Below are 17,952 nucleotides of genomic sequence, written 5' to 3' on the forward strand. Positions count from 1 at the left end.
AGCTCTGCAGCTCACCCACCGCAGGCCCCGGCGCCGAGCCCCAGGGAACGGGGCGGCGCAATCTCGGGCGCCTTCCCGGCCGCGGCAGCCAGGCGGGGTGGGGCCCGCCGTCATCCATTTACCAGCCTCGCCCCTCCGACGGGCGCGCCGTTAATGAGATTAGCAATTAAAAAGCGGGCGTGCGGCGGAGGCGCGGGGCCACCCCCAGGCCGAGCCGGGGCGGGACGCGCGCCTGGCGGCCGGACACCGAGGGAGCCGAGCGGGCGCCGGAGCGGGAGGCGAGCGCGGGCGCCGGGACCATGGAGAAGGCGCGGCCGCTGTGGGCCAACCCGCTGCAGTTCGTGTTCGCCTGCATCTCCTACGCCGTGGGCCTGGGCAACGTGTGGCGCTTCCCCTACCTGTGCCAGATGTACGGCGGCGGTGAGTGCGGCCCGGCGGCGCCCGTCCCCGCGCGCCCGCCCCGGGTCTGCGCCCGTCCCCGCGCGTCCGTCCCCGCGCGCCCGTCCCCGCGCGCCCTTCCCGGGTCTGCGCCCGTCCCCGCGCGCCCTTCCCGGGTCTGCGCCCGTCCCCGCGCGCCCGTCCCCGCGCGCCCTTCCCGGGTCTGCGCCCGTCCCCGCGCGCCCGTCCCCCGCGCGCCCGCCCCGGGTCTGCGCCCGTCCCCGGGTCTGCGCCGGTCCCCCGCGCGCCCGTCCCCGCGCGCCCGCCCCGGGTCTGCGCCCGTCCCCGCGCGCCCGTCCCCGCGCGCCCTTCCCGGGTCTGCGCCCGTCCCCGCGCGCCCTTCCCGGGTCTGCGCCCGTCCCCGCGCGCCCGTCCCCGCGCGCCCGTCCCCGCGCGCCCGTCCCGGGTCTGCGCCCGTCCCCGCGCGCCCGTCCCCGCGCGCCCTTCCCGGGTCTGCGCCCGTCCCCGCGCGCCCGTCCCTGCGCGCCCGTCCCGGGTCTGCGCCCTCGCCGGCGCTCGCCCTGCAGAGTGACACTCAGCCCCGACGCCTGGGGGTGCGCGCTGCGTTGGTCCCATATCCCAGACCAGTAAACTGAGGCTGGGGAGGGTTCCTGTGCTTCCCAGATTCACAGAGCTGGGACTCGGACCCAGGGCGTCCCAGGCCGCCGCCGGAGCTCTCACCCCCCCCCCCCCAGGCTCTCTGTAGCCCCAGCCCCGTCCCTGGGGCCACCACACCCTTGGCGTGCAGGCTGTGGCGCTCAGAGGCTCTGGGACACTGTTCTGAGGAGAGGCGGCCACGGTCTGAAATTCTGAGCAGGAGACTGGCTTGTGCAGCAGAAACTCCTGAGGCTGCCTGAGACCCGAAACTTATTCCCGGCAGCGTGATCGGAAACTCGGGATGGAGGGATCTTGAGCTGGTTCTTGAGGTTTCTTATGAAACCATAGGTTTGGGTTTGGAGCCTCAGAGGGCAGGAAGTCAAATCATTGTTTCTGTCTTTTTCTTTCTTTCTTTCTTTTACTTTTTCTCTGACGCATCACACAGCATGCTCACCAGACACACAGCAACACACTCCACCATTCTCAGAGCTGGGGACACCTGCGACATGCCCAAGAGCCGCCAGGAAGGCCACGTGCCTTTTTGGGAAGGCAGCGTGGCCATAGGGATCGAAGTCTCAGCATTAAAAAAAATAATGCTTTTCTTAGTTGTTCCATTTCTAAAATTCTACATAAAGAAAATTATGAGACAGAAGGTAGACGATAGGATTGTCTCCATCTTTTAATAAAAGCAAAACTCTGGAAACTTCCTAAGCCCTCCGCGGAAAGCGGCTCTGATTGGGTGAATGTGGACCATCCAGGCAGGGGGCTCTTCACAGCCATGAAGGCGCCGTTTCAAAAAACGCTGTGGATTTTCTCATTTCATGTTAAACGGGGGGAGGGGAAGTCACAGCCAACGCTGCATGAAATTAACGATCTCATTCAAAATATGCAGAGAAAGAGTGAAAAAATATACCGAAGTGTTCGCAAGAGTTGCCTGTGCGTGGTTTTTGTTTACCTTGCCATGCGCTTGTGTGTGTGTGTGTGTGTGTGTGTGTGTGTGATCTGCATGAATGTGTTTTTCACCATAAAGGGTGATGGAAGATGTTAGACCAAACAAAGTGTTAACAAAATTTAACGCATTTAAGAAGACTAAGACCTAAAACGCTGCTTCCCCCTCCTTTGCCCCCCCCCCCCGGCTCAAAAAACACACAAACTGGTTAATCCTCAGAGTTTTTTTTAAAAATAGTGCATTCTTAATTCTGACTCTTTTTCACTTTAAGGGCATAAATAATCATAGTTCTGTGAAGGGCATGTGTTGCCCTGTTTCACAACTGCCTTTTGAAATGGTTATTGGTCAGGATGAGATTTCCTTGTCATTCTGGGTCATCACACCTACCCCTGCCCTGCCCTTTCCCAGACCGCGGCCAGGTAAGCCTTGCTGTCACGGGACTGTTTCAGTCCCTGTTTCTAAGGACGCTATCGCCGAATGGGCTGCAGGTGGACCCAATAGCTCTGCAGCAGACTAGATAGAAGGAGTTGCTGGGGAAGCCACCAGGCCCTGAGGACTTAGGGAAAGGGAAGGAAACACGCGTGCCCGGTACAGAGTATGTGGAGCTGGTAGGTGGCTAGGAAGATGGATGGGGGGGCGGGGGGCTGGGGGGTGGATGGGCATTGGTTGTGTGAATGGCACCGCTCAGGTTTAAGTGTCTACAGAATCATGACTAAGTAGTTTATCCTGGTACAGTGAGGACTTGACCATCTGACACCTGCCCCGATTTCCACCTGATTTCCTGCCACTCATCGCCCAGCCCCTCCCCCAGCTTTTCTGAACAACTCGCCCCTGGAAACACCTCTTCTGCCTCCACTCTCTGCACAGGTATTTCCTCCCCTGGAGCTGCAGTTAGCCTGGGGCGCTCCCGGTCCTCACTCAAGGCCAGGCCTCTCCCTCACTGTCCCCATTGCCCAGTAGGCCAAGGACTGCATGTTGTTCTAGAGTTTCTCGGCCCCCCACTCGCCCGTCTCTGTGAAGTGGCCGGGTCAGAGGAGGCGCCAATAAATATTTGTTGGATGAACGAGCCAGGCCCATTAGGAAAAGCCACAGGGTCCATGAGGTGGGGAGGTGGGTGGTTTTTCTGAGCCTTTTGCTGCCAATAGTGTCGCCTATTAATAAGTGATTTATAGGCCCATTCTTAACCTAAAGCTAAAGGGTAAACTAACCACACTATAAAAGGCTCCGGAGAGGGCGGTGTGTAACTTCCTTCCAAACAGAGCTGTGACCCTCCCACCCCAGTGAACAAAGAGCTTGTTGATCACCCGCAGAGCCAAGCTGTGCCAAAATACTTCCCAGAATAAAACGGATTAGGGGTTTGTGCCCCTTTCCATGGGGCTCTGCCCCTGACCGGGGAGGCCCAGTGCAAGGAATGTTAATTCTGCAGATTACATGCCAGGCACCAACCACCTCTGCACCGCAAGCTGGCCGGGGGCGGGGGGGGGGGGGGGGAAGGGCAGCTGAAGGAACCACACAAAATCTCTTCTTGAAAGAGCCATCAGGTCCTGGCGATCCTGTCAAAGTCTAAGTTGTTCAGGAAGAAATAGAGATGCCAATGCGCTGTAGAGGGATGTGTAGGAAAAGTTGTGCCAGCGGCTGGTTTTTATATTAGCACATGCTCTTCATGGGAGAAACGTGGAGAAATGAGAATGGCTGTGTGGCTGGTGGAAAGACGTGGGGTTTTTCTCCTAAATTTTCTCTGTGTGATATTTGAACCATAAAGAGAGGGAATCAAAGGCTACCTGACGGTGCAGTAGGACAATGACACTCTAAGCCTGGATGTCCCCTTCCCTTCAAAGCCCTTGCTGCTCCTCTCTAGTGCTTAGGATCTTGGTAAACTGCTGGGCCCGACCCCCCCGGAGATTCTGACTCGGGTATCCGAAGGAGGGCAGGATTCTGCATCTCTGACAAGCTCCTAAGTGGTGCCCATCAAAGCTGCCGGTCCATGGACCACCCTTTAGAGGAAGCCCCCCGTCCCAAGTGCCAGCTGCTGGAAGCCAGGCACCACTGTTTGGGGTGCTGGTAAGTGTTGAAAGACTGGCTTTTGGTGGAGGCGCAGGACCTAATTTGTAGTGTTTGCTGATTACCATGGTGTAAATGCTCCCACCATGGCCGATTGCTAGCCAGGTCATGTCCCAGGATGTAGGGTTGAGAAGAGATGGGCACAGCCAGCTCTTGTGGGCTAGTGTGAGCCAGCCCTGGTGCACCCCTGGAGAGCCAGCCCTTCAGGCCGGCATCCAGCCTGGATCTGAGCCACACCAGGTGTGTAAGTGGAGGGAGAAGAGGAGTTTGGAAGCCAGAGTAAACTCTCCCCTGAAAGTGGTAGACTCCGATTTTTCTCTTCATGGGTCTCCAAGAGATAGAGCAGGATACAAGGGCTTGCAGAGATCAGTTTCCTGCAGAAGGAATTTCTCTTCCACTGAGATTCTTGGGTTTTAGCAAACAGATACAGTACGGTCTATGACAATTAAGAAAAAGTAGCAACATGCTTTAGAATGGCAAATTTATGTGTGTTTTGGCGTTATAAATGTAATATATCGTCACGGTATAAAATTTAGAAAACAGAGAAATACAAATAAAATACCACAAAGGAATAAAATACAAAATCACCCCAGATTTCAGCACCCCGTGGTCATGATTGTTAACACATTTTTTGGCTTTAAAAAACTAGAACCAGCCCTGGCTGGTGTGGCTCTGTGGTTGGAGCATCATCCCTTACACCAAAAGGTTGTGGGTTCGATTCCTGATCAGAGCACATACCCAGGTTTCGGGTTGGATCCCAGGTCGGGGCACGTATGGAGGCAGCTAACCGATGTTTCTCTCACATTGACGTTTCTCTCTCTCTGAAGAAAAAAAAATTAAGAAAATAGAACCATCTTTTATATGTAATTTAGTGTCTTGCTTTTTTTTTTGCTTAATCTATTATCATATCCAACATCATTTAATATTATTTGAAAATATGAACTTAGCTCCATAATATTCCCTTTACAGATGTAACATAGCTTCTTTACCCGTTCTTTAATGTGGAACTTGAAGTCATTTACAGTTTTACACTATTATACCCCAAATGATTATTATCTTTTAGTGGAAGAATTTGCTCCATTTATATTTATTATCATGTTATGTTTGCTGTTATTTTTTCACTATGTTTGAACTGCCTTGCTGTTTCCTTGGTGTTGTTGGGTTTTATTTTGATCTTTTACAAAATGAAATGTGTCTCCTTTGTTGTTTTTTCCTCCAGCGACTTTGAAGGCATAAATCCCATTTTCAGCCTACTAGTAGTTAATTTAATTTTTTAAAGGAAAAGTGTACTTATTTGCTCTCATTATCAGTATCAAGAATGAAAGTTGAAAACTGCAGCACGTTTATGCCCTGTTCCTGTGATCATCCCCATTTCAGACGCATGAGGATGACTGTTGTGCTTCTAATAGTGCGTGTTTTCTCATTCAAAGATTACACATTTCATTGGGGTTACTTCATAGTGATATTGGCCGTGCTATTTTTAGAATTAATCCTGTTTGGTGTGTTTGCCACTAGTTAGTTCTTTTGTAACATAACTCCATATTTAAGTTCTTTATTGTGATTCAACACTGATTGACCACAGTTAACCTGCAAGTAATTTTTTCAGGAATACTAAGTAGATGGTTTTCCCTTTCTGAGCATGTCTGAGGATATCCTACTTTTTTCATGTCCCACGTGAATGAGCCAAAATAGTTTTTACCCCACATTCTATAGATGCTACTCTGTTCTGTGAAGATATTTCAGATTTTTAGTTCTGCAAAGGAGAGCTCTGCAGCCAGATTTGTTTTTTATCGGCTCTTAGGTATCCTATATAACTAAGATATTATATACATTTATATGACATGCAGTTTTCACCTAAAAAACCTGGGAGCTCTGTGCCTAGGTATAAATACGTTTTCATCACTTTACCTGGGACTAATGAGCCCGTCCGGTGACACAGGCAGGGAAATGTCCCGTAGGACTTGCCTGTGTCCCAGCCGCTGTGCAGGCGGCGTTCTCGCCTCGGTCGTCACTCAGGATAGAAAACCCGCAGGCTCGCTCTCTGGGCCGCATCTCTTTTCTTCTCACTTCCACTCTCTACCCTTTTCCTCTGGGCTGCAGGGTAATCTCTCAAGGTTGTATTTTTTATTTCCCTTACCGCCTTCACTGGCTTCAAATTAACCATAATCTTTTTCATCTTCATTTCGTCTTTTTTCTTCGTGAATTTTCTTCGTTGCCTGATCCTGCTCTATAAACAGCGTCCCCTTGACGTTTAGAGATCAAGGTCTAGACCTTTGCTACACGCTTCTTCCATTTCCCCGATTCTAAGGGAGGCGACACAAACTAAAATCAAAGTTCAAAAGTTTATAGATAAAAATAGTCCTGTATCAGTGTTAATTTTTTTTTATTGATTTTAGAGACAGAGAGACAGAGACATTGGTCTGTTGTTCCACTTTTCTGTGCACTCCTTGGTTGCTTCCTGTATGTGCCCTGACCCGCGAGCATACCCGAAACCTGGACGTATCAGGACAACGCTCTAACCAACGGAGCTACCCCACCAGGGCTCATTGTTAATATTTTTATTTTGCTGATTGCCCTGGCATTGTGCAAGAGAATGTCCTTGTTTCTAGGAAATACATAATGAAGTATTAAGAAGAATAAAAAAATAGTGACTAAAACAGCAATTAGTTGTTTCTCACAGCCCTCGGGCGGGCTGCACGTTTCTCTGCTGGTTTGGTCGTTCCCCCCGCACGCTGGCGGTTGGTGCCGAGTTGGTGGCTTGCCTCCACGTGGCCTCTGTCCTCCGGTTGCCTGGACGGGCTTCTGTGCAGGGCGGTCTCCGGGACACGTTCGAAGGGAATGAAGGCACAGCTGCAAGGCGTCCTGGGGCCTGGGCTCTGGAACCACCCTGACATCCTTTCCCCACATCCTATTAGACAGAGCAAGCCCAAGGCCAGCCCCGGTTGACAGGTGGTGACGTGGACTCTGCCTCTTCACGGGAGCAGCTTCTCAGAGTGTGGCCATATTTGATCTCCCACAATATGCCCCATCGGGACACGTGGGAGCAAACACACCCTTCTCAGGCCCCTGTCCACCTCTCCCTGATGCCAGGGTCTCCTCGAGCAGAGCCACTGTCGGGATTTTTACATGAAAGGAGCCTGGAGAACAGTCCCATGAGTAGAGGGTTGGTTAGTGGACTTGTTTTCAAACCGATCACAAAGCAACTTTTTCTTTTATTGACATATATTTACATGCAGAAAAATGCACTTTTTTTTGGTGTCCAGCTCTGTGAGTGTCGACGAATGCAAACAGTTGTGTTACCATCGCCACAATCATGCCCTTTACAGTCAATCCCATCCCACTCTCGGCCCCCCACAACTTCCAATCTGTTTTCTGTCCCTGTGGGGTTGCCTTTTGCAGAATGTCATACACGTGGAATCCCATAGTGTGTGCCCTCGATTCTGGTGGCTTTCACTGAGCGCAGTACTATCGAGATGCTCCCATGTGGTTGGGAGCAGCAGTAGTTTCTTCCTTTTTATTGCTGATAGTCTTCCACCTGTGGATGTACCAGCGTTTATTACCCAGTCACCCACTGAAGGATAATTAGGTGGTTTCCAGTTTTGGACAACTGAGAATAGAGCTGCTGTCAACTCCGTGTGCAGGTGTTTGTGTGAACATAAGTGTTCATTTCTCTAGACTGCATACTTAGGACTATAATTGCTGGGTCATATGCTGAGTGTATGCTTAAGTTCCCAAGAAACTGCCAAACTGCCTTCCCGAGAGGCTGCAGCATTTTCCGTTTCCACCAGCAACTATGGGTCTCCAAGTCTTCGCTAGCACTGGGTGTTGTCAGCACTTCTTTTATTTCCTTTCCCTTTCTTCTCTCTCTCTCTTTCTCTCTCGCTCTCTCAGGATTTAATTGGCTTTACTAAGTGATTCATGAATCAGACAGCATCCCATCCAGCACTGGAAGGGTGCTCCCAGCATCTCCGAGTGTAGCCATTCTAACAGGTGCGCAGTGGCATCTCCCTGGAGTTTGAATTTGCGTTGTCTTAATGAATGCTGATGGTCAGCATCTTTTCATGTGCTAATTTGCCGTTTATGTACTTTCTTTGGTGAAATGTCCGCTCGAATTTTTTGTACAAGGTTCTTTCATTCCTCGTTGAGTTTCGAGAGTCCTTTATATGTTCTAGATACAAAGTCTTTATCAGATACGTGTTTTGCAAATATTGGCTCCCAATCAGGAGTTTGTCTTTTTACTCTCCTAACACTGTCTTTCACGGGGCAGAATTAAAAGGAAATACAATTTATCAATACTTTCTTTCTCAAGTAATGCTTTTGATGTTGTCTCTGAGACACATTTCGATGTTGACTAACCAAAGGTCAGAAAGATTTTCTCCCGTGTTTTCTTCTAGAAGTTTTATAGTTTTGAGTTGCACATATAGGCCTATGATCCATTTTGAGGGGTGGTTATTTTGGGTATACACTGTGAGATATTGGTTGAAGTTTGTTTTTTCTGCATATGGATGTTCGATTGTTGTAGCTGTTGGAAAAAAAAAAAAAAAAATGCAGAGCAAATTCACCTGAATCGTGTGTGTTTGGATGGTTGGGGGCAGTGGTTTCAGGGACCGGAAGTGAGAGGGCAGGACTTGTTCTAGGCGCCCAGATGAGCAGGTGAGGCCTCCGGTGCAGGCCCTGCGCTCTCCTTTCTCTCTGCAGTCAGAGAGCCCATGTGCCTGGTTGTGTTCCCACTATTCTATTTCTGGGATTTCTGTTCCGAGGAAATAACCACACCTGTGGACCAGGTTCTGTGCCACAGCTTGGTTTGAGGTGATAGAAAACTGGCAACAGCCTAAGTGTCGAAGGACTAAGGAAATGAATTCTGGACCCATTTTCCCAGTGGGATGTTATGCATCTACTTAAGAGGTGACACAGAGGGACGTAGCATGTCGGGAGAGGGCCTGGGAGATCCCATGGTTAGAGGACAGCATGCACGCACAGTGGAGGCATTTTTGGAATTGCCAGATGTTTATGTAAGCATATATGAATTTCATTGTTTATCTTAAACTTTCAGAGCCAGTTCCTTCTGTAACCAGACCTTAATCCCTGCAGCTGTAGCACTGGGGTTTTTATCTTATACAGAAGTCCTGCCCTATCTCCCACTGGACCTTTTTTCAGGTTCACAGCCAAGGACCCAGAAGCCTGGGGAGAAACGGTTGAAGGGCTGCAGAGGAAGAGGGGGTGGGACCAACAGAAGGAGCAGTGGTCAGGTGTCTGCCAGGAAGAGAGGTGGTGTCAGATGTGGTGACCCCCTCCCCCCAGCAGGCTGCCTGGGGCTATCCATGTGTCTGGCAGTGGGGAGGGCATCTGTAGCTCTGTCCACACTCACTGGCTCCCCACTATCACCAAGGGCCCTTGTCTGCAGGTGGCTCCTTAGGAACCAGTGGGTTTAAAATTTTGTATTAGTCAATTTCATTAAGATGAAATTTTAGACTGAAGGCCACTGTATAAAACAGATATACATAGAGGTGCTTCATAAAAGGAGGCGGTAGCCTAGGCTCTGTCTGTTGGGGACCCCTTATCTCCCCACACAGACACAGCAGGCCCCTACCTTATCTCTGAAAATAAGAGGACTGGAGGAATATCCTGTGACCCTGGACCATGAGGAGGCAGCTGAAATTCCCCTGCCCAGGTGATCGCTCAGGGCCAGGGAGCAGGGCTGCTAATCTCCCATCCACCCCACACCCAGTGCAAAGTCTGGCCTGGAGAAAGTGCTTAGTGAAACAACTGTTTAGTGCACCACTTCCTGGTGAGGCACCATCAGGGCTGCAAAAGGCCTAAGCAAGTATGTGGAGGTCGACGGATGGATGGATTCAGGGGTGCTGTGCAAAATATTTAACAGCTCTGTGGCCTGGCTCTGATTAATCATTAGTTGCTACAATAGAAGATGGAATAGGGGTTTCTTTTTTTCTTTTTTTTCCTTGTAAGCAACTGTATTTATAGCCATGATACCATCATGCGTAGTTTACAGGCCCCTTAAGAGGGGGTCTCTTTAAGAAGCTGGATATTCAAGAAAGATTCGACAGTCATATAAATCCTGGGAAGTCTCTTTTTACATAAACACTAGGTGTGGTTAATTAGGCACCTTGGTAATACAGCATATTTGTCGTCTAACAAAGTGGAATAAACGCTACGTGAAAAATGCAAGCCTATCAAATTTGTTAGCAATTACTGTTACACCTCTGAGCTGTAAATTATCCTTGTGTTGGCGGAGGCATCTCCAGGTGTGGGACCCATGGGGTCCCACGAGACCTGGGTGGAGCAACCTTGGTACTTGAGTTCCGGCTAAGAAAGAATTCAGAGCCAAGACTCAAACTGTAAGAGAAAGTTCATTTAGAAAGTCACAGAGGTGGAAGAAGTGAGTAGTAGACAAAATGGGCTCAGGAAACAATTTGTTACAGAGGCAAAGAAAGGGCCGTTGGAGCTTAGGAGAGAGGAAGGCAAAGGTAAGGGCCTGGGGGGGAAGAGGGGGGTGTGGGGGGGAGGCACTGGTGTGCTCTTGGGAGGGAGAGCCCTCTGGGTCCTCCATCCAAGGGGTGGAGATTTTAGGGGAGGTCCTAGGGGAAGATTCATCAGCTTTCCTGGTGTCCTTTCAGGGTGGTGGTCTCCGCTGATTGGTCGGCACCAGGCCGGGAACGGAGGCGGGGAGTCTTTAGTCTAAGCAGCTGTCCTGGCTTCACCTACTTGGTTTGGCTGCTTTTCTGGGCCTGGAGCTGAAATACAACTGAGGCCTAGATGTTATCTCTGGGGAGGAAAGATCAGGGGATCCAAACTTTGTGACCGGTGATCTGCCCGGGGAGGGAAGTTTCCCCTGGGGGTGAGATTCTTGTCTTCCCAGTTTCTCCGTTGCTAGGCACCTGGAGCTTTCCGCCCTGGTGACCTTCTGCACCTGGCCCCTTGCCCTTGCTCTGCTCATGAAGAGAAAAGAAACATTTTCTCTTCTTTTAGAGCACACTTTATATATTGTATTTTAAACTATACAGTTTAAACAAAAACAAACAAAAAAAACCCAAGCCCCCCAAAACACGTCCCTTAAGGACCACTTCTACTCCTCAACTGAAATATAATCAAACCGATGAAACTATACATTTTCACATTAAAGACAAGTTAGTCAAATAATTCCAACTAGTGTTGATCTGAGCTACAACTTTAGCTCAACTATTGTCATTATCGTGATTTCGGATTTCCCAGGGTGCAACAGCCCTGCCCTGAGTTGTCACTACCAAGGCAAGAAAAAAAAAATCACTAGCAAACTCATGAATTGGGGCCATTGTTGTAATTTGTAAAGGATCTTTAGATAAATGGTGCTTGTTAGAGGAGGTAAGCAGAAAAACTATTGTTTGAGTTGTACCCTCCCTCCCATGAACTGTCCCGCAGACACAGAGGTCAAACATCCTCCGTAAAACAACGTGGAAGGGTCTATATATGCCGCAAATTTAGCAAAACACCTTTATGTACAAAAGCCTAAATATCGTAGAAGGTTTAGATTCCCGAGGAAGACAATCACTACCAACAATTCTTAGAGGTTGGTTTCTTTTAAGGATTAAAATCTAGCCCATGGAAAATTGGACAGGTACAAGCCAAAACCTGAAACTAGACCACCAACTTACACCATGCACAAGAATGGCCTCAAAATGGATAAAAGACTTAAATGCAAGTCACAAAACCATAAAAATCCTAGAAGAAAACAGGCAGTAAAATCTCAGACATCTCTCATAGCAGTATTTTCACAGAGACATCACCTAGGGCAAGGGAAATACAGAAAAAAAAAATAAACAAATGGGACTACATCAAGCTAAAAAGCTTCTGCACAGCAAGATAAACCGTCAACAAAATTTAAAGGGAACCTACTGTGTGGGAGAATAGATTTGCCAATGATACACCTGATAAGGGGCTAATTTCCAAAATATACAAAGAACTTATACAACCCAACACCAGGAAGACAAACAATCCTGTTTTTAAAAATGGGCAAAGGACCTGAATGGACACTTCTCCAAAGAGGACACACAGTCAGTCAACAGACATCTGAAAAAATGCTCAGTGTCACTGGTCATCAGAGATGCAAATTAAAACCACAATGAGGTAGCACCTCACACCTGCCAGAAAGGCTGCCATCAATAAATCAACAAAAAAGTGCTGGCGAAGGTATGGAGAAAGGGGACCCTCGTGCACTGCTGGTGGGAATGCGGACGGGGCGGCCACTATGGAAAACAGTGTGGTGGTTCCTCAAAAAATTAAAAATGGAGCTGCCTTTTGACCCAGTGATCCCACTTCTGGGAACAAATCCTAAGAATCCTGGAATACTCATCAGAAAGGATCTATGCAGCCCTGTGTTCATAGCAGCCCAACTTACACTAGCTAAGATCTGGAAGCAGCCCAGGCGCCCATCGGTAGATGAGTGGATGCAAAAGCTGCGGGACATTCGCCCCATGGAGTACTTTTCATCAGGGCAGCGGATGAAAAGGGGAGCTTCGCAGGCCGCATGGTGGGTGGAGCTCTTCCTGCCACGTTGCACGCGGTTTCAGGATGGCTAGTGAGGTGAACCTAGTCCAGCCCCAAATTTCACTTCACTAGAGTTGATACCGAAAAACAGAATAAGGAAGGGTGACTCTAAACTCCCAATAACAGACAAGCAAACAGACCTGTACACACGATAAAATACACCCTGACCACAGTGAGGGTGCAGTGTGCTCTGCAGTGTGACCATGGCTTTGATATATTTCTCCACTGGGAATGGGAGTTTCTGACAGGGGCTGGGGCAGCTGAGGCCTTGAGGAGGGCACTCAGGGAGCTTGGGGCCGGGGTGATTGATCACCCAGAATGAAGTATTTCAAGATTTTCACTGGCGTAGCTGCATGTCATTCATGGATGGTTGGCTGAAGAGATGGGTGGATGGATGGGGTGGATGGATGGATGGGTGGATGGGTGGGTGGATGGATGATGGATGGATGGATGATGGATGGATGGATGGATGGATGGATGGATGGATGATGGATGGGTGGGTGGATGGGTGGATGATGGATGGATGGATGGATGATGGATGGATGGGTGGATGGATGATGGATGGGTGGATGGATGATGGATGGGTGGGTGGATGATGGATGGGTGGGTGGATGGGTGGATGGGTGGATGGATGATGGATGGGTGGGTGGATGGGTGGATGGATGATGGATGGGTGGATGGATGATGGATGGGTGGGTGGATGATGGATGGGTGGATGGATGATGGATGGGTGGGTGGATGATGGATGGGTGGATGGATGATGGATGGGTGGGTGGATGATGGATGGGTGGGTGGATGGGTGGATGGATGATGGATGGGTGGATGGATGATGGATGGGTGGATGGATGGGTGAGAGGAATGACAGAAAGGTGGATGCATGGGCCTTGGCCGGTGTGGTTCAGTGGTTAGAGCATCAGCCTGTGCACCAAAGTGTCACAGGTTCAATTCCCAGTCAAGGGCAAGTACCTGGGTTGCAGGTTCCATCCCGGGCCCTGGTCGGACCACATGCAGGAGACAACCCATTGATGTGTCTCTCTCACATCGATGTTTCTCTCTCTCCCTTTCTCTCCCCCTCCCTCCCTCCCTCCCTCCCTCTCTCTCTAACAAACAGCGCAGGTGGGTGTGTGGGAAAGTGGAGTGTGGAGGCAGAAGGGTGGGGGCCGGGTGAAAAGACAGAAGGGTGAACGCACAGGAAGAAGGGGGCCGTGGGCGGAGAGGCTGGGGGGCTGCGGAGCACGGCCCGGTGCCCTGACCGCCGCCCGCCGCCCGCAGGGAGCTTCCTGGTGCCCTATGTCATCATGCTGGTCGTGGAGGGGATGCCGCTGCTGTACCTGGAGCTGGCCGTGGGACAGCGCATGCGCCAGGGCAGCATCGGCGCCTGGAGGACCATCAGCCCCTACCTGAGCGGCGTCGGTAGGTGGCAGCTCGCCAGTCCCCGGGCGGGAGCCCCTGCCCTGTATCCCGCCGTCCGGGGGGTGGGAGCAAGGGGCAAGCACAGGGCCCGAGAGAGCCCCTGAGTGGGGTGGACAGAGGCCCAGGAGGGGCTGGCTCCCCCCGGGACAGGGAGGGAGGGAGGGGCACGCGTGGGGACCTGAGGCCACGTTACTTCCCTGGACCACAGCTGCTGGTCTGTAAGGAGGGAACAGCTGCCCACGATAGAGCTGTGCCTCAGTGTCCTAGCGAACAGCCATTCTGGGCACTGTCCCCTGCACTCTGCAGGCCAGCTCCCGGCACATAGTAGGCATCTCCTTTCAGTGAACACCTACTGTGTGCCGGGAGCTGGCCTGTGGAGTTTGTGTACAGACGCTCATTTGGTCTTTTCACCACGGAGAGGTGGTAGGGGTGTCCCCAGCCTCTCCAGTGTACGGAAGCTGGGCACACAGGGATAGCAAGAGGGGCACTGCCTGCCAGCCCGCCTGCCTGAGCCACCTGAGCCGGTGTCCTGGGCACCGTGGGGAGATGGTTAACCTGCCCGCACACCCGCACGCTCCCCGGCTGCCCCTGCCAGCGGGAGGAACTTTGACCAGCGATGGCCTTCCTCTGTTCTGCCCACTGATCCCGCCCCGGACAGGAAGGCAGAGTGACACTTCAGGGGCTAGGAGGGTGTAAACTTGTATGTGACTTGTCTCAGGGGCAGGAGAAATGCTTCCGTGCCCTCACAAGTCATCTTCAAACCCGACCTGCCTCCTCACCGTGAACGGCTGTTAATGTTTAACACGGAGGTGTGTGGTTTGACGCTCGGCCCGAGCGAGCAATCCCGGAGGGCTTCTCCGAGGCATCATCTGCTGTGTAATAGAAAAGATGCCAGATGTTTGTGCCAACCGAGGGTGCTAGTGAATGTTTAACATGGCTCCCGCAGTGGGGTGGGGAAAGGCCTGGTTGTGGCATTTGCTGACACCATGGTGTAAATGTAACACCCTGGCCAGTTTCAAACTGCTAATGAGATATCCCGGAGGGAGCATGGGGTTGGGCAGAGACGCACACAGTGGCTCGGGGCCCGGTGGGCAGCTCCAGACACCGCTGGGGTTCAGCCGTCCCTCTGCTCTGCTCTCCTCTCCCCCCTCCCCTACTCCGGGTGCCCTGCAGACCTGACCAGGTGCAGGACGGCCCCCCTCCCGTCCCCTGCACTCCTGACACACCTCCCCACACCCCTGCTCCCTGCCACCCCCAAGCAGGGGTTGGCCCAGGCGACCTAACTCAGGTGAGCCAGGAGGCAGCAGCCAGTGCCTGCCCTTCCCAGGGGCCTCAGGCAAGCTCTGTGCCCAGGTTCTCTCCTCTGTGCCAGGGGCGGGGTGGGGGGATAGCGATGCCCCCTTCACAGCACCGTTGTGAGTACCTGCGGCACATACGGTCCTTGGCTCAGCTGCTGGCACTTAATCTCCAAAAAATGTCACCAGCCTCCAGTCCCAGGAGCCGGGGAGAGAAGACAGGGAAGAGACCAACCCTTCACAGTGTCCACAGGGCCCCGGTCGTGGCGAACCCCACAAACCCGCTGCAGAGGTCCTGCCCCCCGGCGGCCACGGCCAGGTGCCCTGGGCGCACGGGGTCCTGCCTGGCGGGATAGAGCACCCTCAGCGCCCTCTGCTTCCGACAGGTGTCGCCAGCGTGGTGGTGTCCTTCTTCCTGTCCATGTACTACAACGTCATCAACGCCTGGGCCTTCTGGTACCTCTTCCACTCCTTCCAGGTGAGCGGGGGCCGGGGGAGAGCGGGGCGGGGAGGAGTGCAGGCCGCCCCGGACAGGCGGGAGGTCGGGGGTCAGAGCTCTGTTGTCGGAGGGGGTCTGGCCCTCGTCCGTCTGTATGTTCAGCCTCTCAGGCCCACAGTAGTTAGGTCCTCAGCAAGCAGGGGTGAGACTGTCGGGCGTGTGGCCCCCTCCCACCCCTCCCTGCCGCCCCCCGTTCCCAAGCCCGCCTGTGCCCCCGGCAGGCCCTCCGGCTCCCCGTCTGCCTTCAGTGCTCCGGCGGCCTGCCCTTCTGGTCCAAGAGGCCCGAATCCGCCCACCTCCCGTCCTCCCCACCCCGACCTTTGCCCTCGGCCCTCACCCCTCTGTATAATGCTGGTGTTGACCCCCAAGGACCCCCTGCCCTGGTCCGTCTGCCCGCTGAATGCCAACCGCACCGGCTACGACGAGGAGTGCGAGCAGGCCTCCTCGACCAAGTACTTCTGGTACCGGAAGACCCTCAACATCTCGCCGTCCATCCAGGAGAGCGGCGGCCTGCAGTGGGAGCCGGCGCTGTGCCTCCTGCTGGCCTGGCTGGTGGTGTACCTGTGCATCCTGCGGGGCACCGAGTCCACCGGCAAGGTGCGGGCGCGGCGGGAGGGCAGGCAGGGGCGGCTCGCTGGCACAGGCCACCCGCTGGGCAGCCGTAAAGACGGCGGGGGCACGTGAAGCCCTGGTCCTCAATCTCAAAACAAGGCCTTTCCCGCCACCTGAAAAAACGAGCAGGTGTGGGCCGGCCAGCCTCAGATCCTCGCTGCCGAGCAGCACCAGGCAACCAGACAGTGAGTTTCCCCTCCCTGAAAAACCTTAAGTGACTGAAGATTCCCCAGAGACCCACCTGGCCCCGGCTCTCAAGCTTAGCTGCCCATCGGTACACCCGGGGAGCTTCTGCACCTCCCCGGCCTCAGCCCAGCCCCCGAAGGCTCCGGGGCCGTGAGCACAGGGGCAGCCTGAGCTCCCCAGGGCCCTGGAGTGATCAGTGTGGGTGCGGGCTGAGCACTGGGGTCTGAAAGCTCTCGGGTGCGTCTAACCTGCAGCGGGTTTGAGAGCCTCTGCGCTAAGCCGTTTTCCACGACCCTACAGAGCTGTCAGGTCTGATTTGCAAACCTTCTCTCCGGGTGCACCCTCCTTGGCCTATACTCCTGGTCACATCTCCCGGCGCTGACTCTGCCCTCTGGCGCCCACAGGTGGTGTATTTCACTGCGTCGATGCCCTACTGTGTGCTCATCATCTACCTGATCAGGGGCCTCACGCTCCACGGAGCCACCAATGGCCTGGTGTACATGTTCACTCCCAAGGTGAGCTGGGGGGCAGGCCTGAGGGTGCCCCCCTCACCCTGCACCCTCCAGAGTGGCCGAGGGGGGGCTGGCGGAGGGCGGGTGAAAGCTGCCCTGGAGCCTGGAGGCCGGGGTGAGCCCTCCGGGCTGTGGGACGGGCGTGGGTTACCTGCCGGTGCTGAGTCACCCTCAGCAGGCCGTCCCCAAGCCCTGTCAACTCTGGGGCATCGAGCCTTTTGTCCACTCTCCCTCCCTGTCCTCGCTGCCCTCACCAACCGCTGCACAGCCCGCAGCTGGTCTCCGGGCCTGTCTCACCCCAACCCTCCTTCCAGCCTGTGGACTAAGATTTCTGCCACGAGCATCACTCCCACCATCTCAGTTTCCCTGAGGGCGAATCCACGCTCTACAGGGGTTTCGGGGTCCCTCCCAAGTTCCCCACTAATAGTATTCATCACTATTGCTTTGGGGGCCAAATAGATCTTCATTTAGCAAATCTGGCCCCTGGAAACAAAATGACCGTGGGAGCAGCATCCCCTAAGGCCCCACCACCACACTGCTGGGTTCAACGCAGACCTCGGCCTCCACCAGCCGCACCACCTCCACCTCTGGTGGCCCGGCCCCGGGCAGTGCCTGGCTCATGGACCAGGGGCTCGGTCCCTGTGAAATGATTTTACCCTGCCCTTCTCCATTGCGCTCCTATGGGGAAGGCGCTGTGGCGGACATGCAGGAGGGACGTATTTCCCTGCTAAGGAGTGGACGGGGCACCGGCCAGAAGCCAGGAAAGCTGGCTTCCCACCCCAGGCCTGCCCCTGCCTGGCTGCATGCCACAGGCAAGGTCCTCCACCCCTCGGGGCCTCCCTCCTTTCC

General features: G+C 53.3%; 1 protein-coding gene across 4 annotated transcripts in view; it reads left to right on the forward strand.

The window, feature by feature from the left end:
- Window positions 1-296: 296 nt before the first annotated feature.
- The window catches only part of SLC6A20 (solute carrier family 6 member 20), a 28,858-nt gene continuing 11,202 nt past the window's right edge, over window positions 297-17,952 (forward strand). The window contains exons 1-6 of one of the 4 annotated variants that reach the window (XM_087824580.1): window positions 300-420; window positions 13,859-13,999; window positions 15,681-15,772; window positions 16,163-16,390; window positions 16,996-17,106; window positions 17,495-17,496. In XM_087824580.1, coding sequence (XP_087680706.1) covers window positions 300-420; window positions 13,859-13,999; window positions 15,681-15,772; window positions 16,163-16,390; window positions 16,996-17,106; window positions 17,495-17,496 — 695 coding nt within the window. Of the gene's footprint in view, window positions 421-13,858; window positions 14,000-15,680; window positions 15,773-16,162; window positions 16,391-16,995; window positions 17,107-17,494; window positions 17,497-17,952 lie in introns of all 4 variants that reach the window. The other 3 variants (XM_087824584.1, XM_087824581.1, XM_087824583.1) reach the window with 3 other exon arrangements.

The sequence above is a fragment of the Miniopterus natalensis genome, chromosome 15 (genome assembly GCF_054644295.1).
Source record: "Miniopterus natalensis isolate mMinNat1 chromosome 15, mMinNat1.hap1, whole genome shotgun sequence".
In the NCBI taxonomy this organism is placed as follows: domain Eukaryota; kingdom Metazoa; phylum Chordata; class Mammalia; order Chiroptera; family Miniopteridae; genus Miniopterus; species Miniopterus natalensis.